The sequence below is a fragment of the Haliotis rufescens genome, unplaced genomic scaffold (genome assembly GCF_023055435.1).
Source record: "Haliotis rufescens isolate VD_foot unplaced genomic scaffold, xgHalRufe1.0.p SCAF_31, whole genome shotgun sequence".
Taxonomy (NCBI): Eukaryota; Metazoa; Mollusca; class Gastropoda; order Lepetellida; family Haliotidae; genus Haliotis; species Haliotis rufescens.
This window is the reverse complement of record NW_025964013.1, coordinates 5,056,846-5,062,845: the sequence shown is the minus strand read 5'-3', so window position 1 is coordinate 5,062,845 and position 6,000 is coordinate 5,056,846. Positions and strand designations below refer to the sequence as shown.

Below are 6,000 nucleotides of genomic sequence, written 5' to 3'. Positions count from 1 at the left end.
CACGGTCAGAGGAGATTGTCGCAAGCTTGCAACAGTGTGTGTAGGTTTGTATACCAGCTCGGTCTGAGGAGATTGTCGTAAGCTTACAACAGTGTGTGTAGGTTTGTATACAAGCTCGGTCAGAGGAGATTGTCGCAAGCTTGCAACAGTGTGTGTAGGTTTGTATACCAGCTCGGTCTGAGGAGATTGTCGTAAGCTTACAACAGTGTGTGTAGGTTTGTATACAAGCTCGGTCAGAGGAGATTGTCGCAAGCTTGCAACAGTGTGTGTAGGTTTGTATACCTAACACGGTCAGAGGAGATTGTCGCAAGCTTGCAACAGTGTGTGTAGGTTTGTATACCAGCTCGGTCTGAGGAGATTGTCGTAAGCTTACAACAGTGTGTGTAGGTTTGTATACAAGCTCGGTCAGAGGAGATTGTCGCAAGCTTGCAACAGTGTGTGTAGGTTTGCTGTCATGAAGGAGATACTTGCTGATCAGTGTGGCGAGTTTAACAGCTGGACTTACATCAGTTCTGCCATAAATGTGGGATTAAGCATTGTCACAAGTCCTTGCTACCCACAGGCCTATGGAATAATTGAAAAATACAACAGCACTTTGAAATGCATGATAAACAAAACGGTCTAAGATCGCACCGACTGAATTCGTGGAGCCATGGTTGGCTACCGTAGCACTGTCTAAACGACAATAAACCAGACGCACCTGTTGTGAATTATTCTTTTACTTTTACGTGATGCCTGAGTTGGATCAGTAAATAAATATCTGTGGGGAAAATAGGTACGCCAGGTGGAAAGGTTACGTTTAGACGACTGGGCCACCCGTGCCCCCTAGAGAGTTTATAGGTTAGAAGACAAAGGCAAACTAATTGCACCACATAACCAACCCAACATGAAGATATGGTACGGAAAAGAGTCTACCGAAAGTGGATCAGATAACATTTTGAGCAATAATTCGATTGAAGAAACCCCATCAAGAACACAGTGTGTAAGAAAAGAAACCGACATGTTGGATGAGAGAGTTAGGATGAATGGATCAAGTATATATGCAAGCTATTGACGGACGTAACTTCTTATTCACTGTGAGAATCATCTTCCCGAGGCAAGTGAGTTAACTGACAATAAAAGGCCAGTTAACTGACTATAAAAGTCCAGTTTCCACTGGCCTTTTATTGTCAGTTAACTCACTTGCCTCGGGAAGATGTGTGCGAGAATATGCAGGAGAGAAATCAGGGGTGAATTATGTGACAAATACATTGTTTGCGGCAATAGTATCACTTGAGAGTCTTGTGTAATAAAAGTTTGGTCGGGATATTCGACTTCATTCAAATAATTGCCAATTCCAAATACTTCTTACATGGCTGCGTCGGAGGATGGTTTTTTCCAAAATGTCCTTTTGCCAAAATTGTGACTGGCTCTCGCCTCCATATTCCAATTTAGAAATTTAATTTTTACGAAATGGGTTTAAAGTCGCATCCAAGATTATTGCACTCATATGCACGTGTGTGTGTGTGTTATTGTGTGCGTGCGTGTGTGTCTGCTTGTATTAGTTCGGACTAATGCTCGGTTTGATAGTGCTTGCCAACTGAGATACCATGCCGCAGTTTAACATGAATACCCCATTCAGACACATTTTACTGACTCCGAGCCGGCTAGTCATTGTTTAAGCCCCTAAATGCTGGGGTCCAGACAGGGTACAACAAGTACCATCTGTTAACATATTTTGGTATGAAGCGGCCGGGGATCGAACCCCCGATCAGTTCTCCGGTGGGCCACTCTACCGCTAGAACACGAGGCTCCCATCAAATCCCTGTATCAACCCCCCCCCCACACACACACACACACACCCCATCCCAGATAACCAGAACATAATAAACAAACAAGTAAAATGTATATATTAATAAATTATTTTTATTAACAGTTCACAAACCAAATGGACATAAAACATAAATGAAAGACTGTTATTTATTATCATCAAAAACTGCATTGGAAAGTGCTTGATATGGACCTCCATATATAATATCTATACATCTATCTAACACATACGAAATCATTCACACATGTATAAAATATGTAACTTAATTTATTTTAACAGGTGAGTCAGCTTTATACACGTATGTATGAATCCTTTAACTCTATTGGCACATCTTGGCTGTTATCACCTCCTCAGCATTAAAAGACACAAAACTGTGCATAGAGCAGTCACAATGTTGTTTTAAGCCTAGAGGGTCAATCAACCAAAGAATATAAATGAACGGTTGCATTCTGCTTATAGTGCCAATGGGTAAAGGAATGTCATCTTCGAAGTATGATATCTGCTCTGATCAACCCATGACCAGCACCACAAAAGAAAACATTGATATTGTCCACTAGTACTGAACACTAGGCTTATGGGATACCATGAGTTAGAGGGATGGGTCAATAAAAGCAATGCTCAATGAACATCTACATATATCAAAGATTTTTGCCGGATTGGTTCCTCGAATGCTATCGTATAAAATGAAGGCTACAAGGGCACCACCTCTAATGCCCTGTTAGCCAGAGATAACTGCAACCCACATTATTTCATCTAGTGGCAGGTGGTGAGACCTGGACCCATCACTTGATCCCCAGAGGAAACATAAGTCCATATCCCGGAGAGACTCAGGGTCTCCACAAAACCAAGACATTTGAAGCAACCAGATCCACTAAGAAGATGTTGTCACCTTCTTTTGGACAGCAAAGGCATAACATGCACTGATTATCTCAACCTGAATTGTGAATATTATGTCAAGGTATTGAAAAGGTCAAGAGAAGTGGTGCTACAAACTTCAAGGTGTTGTTCTTCTCCACCAGGAAAATTCCCCAGTTCACACCAGCCATGTTGCAATTGCTGCTGCTGGGGGGGGGGGGGGGGGGATGTTGCAATTGCTGCTGGGGGGTCATGTTGCAATTGCTGCTGGGGGTCATGTTGCAATAGCTGCTGGGGGTCATGTTGCAATAGCTGCTGGGTGGTCATGTTGCAATTGCTGCTGGGGGCCATGTTGCAGTTGCTGCTGGGGGGGGGGGGGGGGGGTCATGTTGCAACTGCTGCTAGGGGGTGCAAATACACAGGGATACTTCATGTGTATCACATATTTTTTCTGTAGATTTCTACTGGAAATCTATTTCTTTTCAGTACAAATGAACACCTTTAAATGTAAATTCTCTCTACCTAACACACAAGAACATTTCATCACCGCTTGTAATTGCCCCTTAAAAAGAAGTTCCGTGTTTACCAAATCTAAAAAAAACAAGCAGGAAAAGTTATAAAAGTAACACAAAGTATTTAGGGTCATGGAAAGTCTTTATCATATATTTGGATCATATACAAAATCTACTTAAACAAAACATATTTTTAAATCTATGAGACAGTTGTTGGAAATGAAAGAATACACGCTGGTCAAGTAACAAAAATGACGCTTTGCAAAATGAACAGTCTCGAGTGAAGAGTTAAATGAGAAATTTACAAGAAACATTTTCAAGAGAATAACAAAGTTTAAGAAGCGATATTAACTCCATGCATGACTATCTGGCATTATTTTGCCTTGTCAATATGGAGCTAATGTAAAAAGTAACTGCACGGGCCAGACATATATGAAAAAGGGAGACAATTTGCGGGGAGGTAACTCTTGTGTGACAATATTTCCGGCAAAGTGTTATGTTCACTGCAGTGAAATATCAAGTGTCATGTTCACTGCAATGAAGATATCATTTCACTTCTCAAATTCAGAAAACTCAGTCTTTCACACTGAAGTATATAACAAATACTTCTATCCCATCCACCGTATTCACCAGATATGACTTTTCAAACTTGACAAGAAACACTTGCATGGTCAGAGATTTAACCAGGACCAAAAATTCACTGGTTGCTGCTATGAGGGCTGGCTGACACACCAGGATTTGTCCTTCAACAAAACAGGGATAAGTGACCTGGGGAAGAGATGGAATAAATGTATCTGACTACAAGTGTTGAAATATGCTTCAAGCCCACAAAAACAGTTCTATGGATGATAGGCTTAAACCATTCATATCCTTCATATAAACATGTATAAAAAACTTAACATAATTCATACAGCTCAATCAGCTACATGTACATACATGTGTTAAACATTTAACATAATTCATACAGCTCAATCAGCTACATGTACATACATGTGTTAAACATTCAACATAATTCATACAGCTCAATCAGCTACATACATGTATAAAACATTCAACATAATTCATACAGCTCAATCAGCTACATACATGTATAAAACATTCAACATAATTCATACAGCTCAATCAGCTACATACATGTATTAAACATTCAACATAATTCATACAGCTCAATCAGCTACATACATGTGTTAAACATTCAACATAATTCATACAGCTCAATCAGCTACATACATGTATAAAACATTCAACATAATTCATACAGCTCAATCAGCTACATACATGTGTTAAACATTTAACATAATTTATACAGCTCAATCAGCTACATACATGTGTTAAACATTCAACATAATTCATACAGCTCAATCAGCTACATACATGTATAAAACATTCAACATAATTCATACAGCTCAATCAGCTACATACATGTGTTAAACATTTAACATAATTTATACAGCTCAATCAGCTACATACATGTGTTAAACATTCAACATCATACACAGAGGTCTTGTTAAAATGCAAGTAGGACACATCTAACTTTGACGCAAGAATATCTAGCTTAATGCCATAAATTTTGTGACCTGACAGTCTCAGATTGGGTCTGATGCTAAGACAAAATACCACACAATCCATGGACCACAAAGCAAAGAGGACATTACTAAATGAATGATGGCATCCAGGCTGGGTTCAAAAATAAGAAGAGAAATGTAAGTCATTTGCAATCGCAGGATATTTTCTGACGGCACTCTTTGAAACTATCACAAATTTAAGTAATTTGCAGGAGCAGGTTTTTTATCTTATGACACTCTGTGGAATGTCTCTATGGAATGAGTACAAGACCAAGACGCTGGTTGGAAATACTAGATGGTGAGAGTATTGTATGAGGACATCCATGGCTCAGTGTACATGTCCCTTGACTGTGAAGCGCCACCGTTGTAAGGCGAGGCCGCCCCACAGGAGAGATGAACCCATGTACACCACATACAGGGCAGACAGGGGAGACAACACCAGATACCGTGGCATGTCCATCACTTCACAGGCCATGATGAAGACCGCACATCTGACCAGCTCCATGACTGGCGAGAACTTCCTGGAACAGAGCAGGACAACACTAGGCCTTTAATAGCATGGCATATATGGGGGAGTTATAACATCTGGCATGAGTAGAGTCATAACAGCACTGCATTCATAGCATTTAGAGTGTGTCCTTAATGGCAAGGCACTGTTTGGGAATCCTCAATAGCAAGGCACTGTTTGGGAATCCTCAATAGCAAGGCATTATTTGGGAATCCTCAATAGCAAGGCATTATTTGGGAATCCTTAACAGCAAGGCATTATTTGGGAATCTTTAACAGCAAGGCATTATTTGGGTATCCTTAATAGCAAGGCACTGTTTGGGAATCCTTAATAGTAAGGCATTATGGGGGAATCCTTAACAGCAAGGAATTATTTGGGAATCCTTAATACCAAAGCACTGTTTGGAAATCCTCAATAGCAAGGCACTGTTTGGGGATCCTCAATAGCAAGGCACGGTTGGGGAATCCTCAATAGCAAGGCATTATTTGGGAATCCTTAACAGCAAGGCACTGTTTGGGAATCTTTAATACCAAGGCACTGTTTGGGAATCCTCAATAGCAAGGCACGGTCTGGGAATCCTCAATAGCAAGGCATTATTTGGGAATCCTTAACAGCAAGGCACTGTTTGGGAATCTTTAATACCAAGGCACTGTTTGGGAATCCTCAATAGCAAGGCATTATTTGGGAATCCTTAACAGCAAGGCATTATTTGGGAATCCTAAATAGCAAGGCACTGTTTGGTAATCCTCA

At 40.4% G+C, this 6,000-nt stretch overlaps 1 protein-coding gene across 1 annotated transcript in view; it reads right to left on the bottom strand.

Annotated features, from left to right (window-relative positions):
* Positions 1-3,300: 3,300 nt before the first annotated feature.
* Positions 3,301-6,000, bottom strand: part of LOC124119061 (alkylglycerol monooxygenase-like) — a 32,237-nt gene continuing 29,537 nt past the window's right edge. The window contains exon 10 of the mRNA XM_046481449.2: positions 3,301-5,263. Within this exon, the coding sequence (XP_046337405.2) occupies positions 5,071-5,263 (193 nt within the window). The 3' untranslated portion in view covers positions 3,301-5,070. The remainder of the gene's footprint in view (positions 5,264-6,000) is intronic.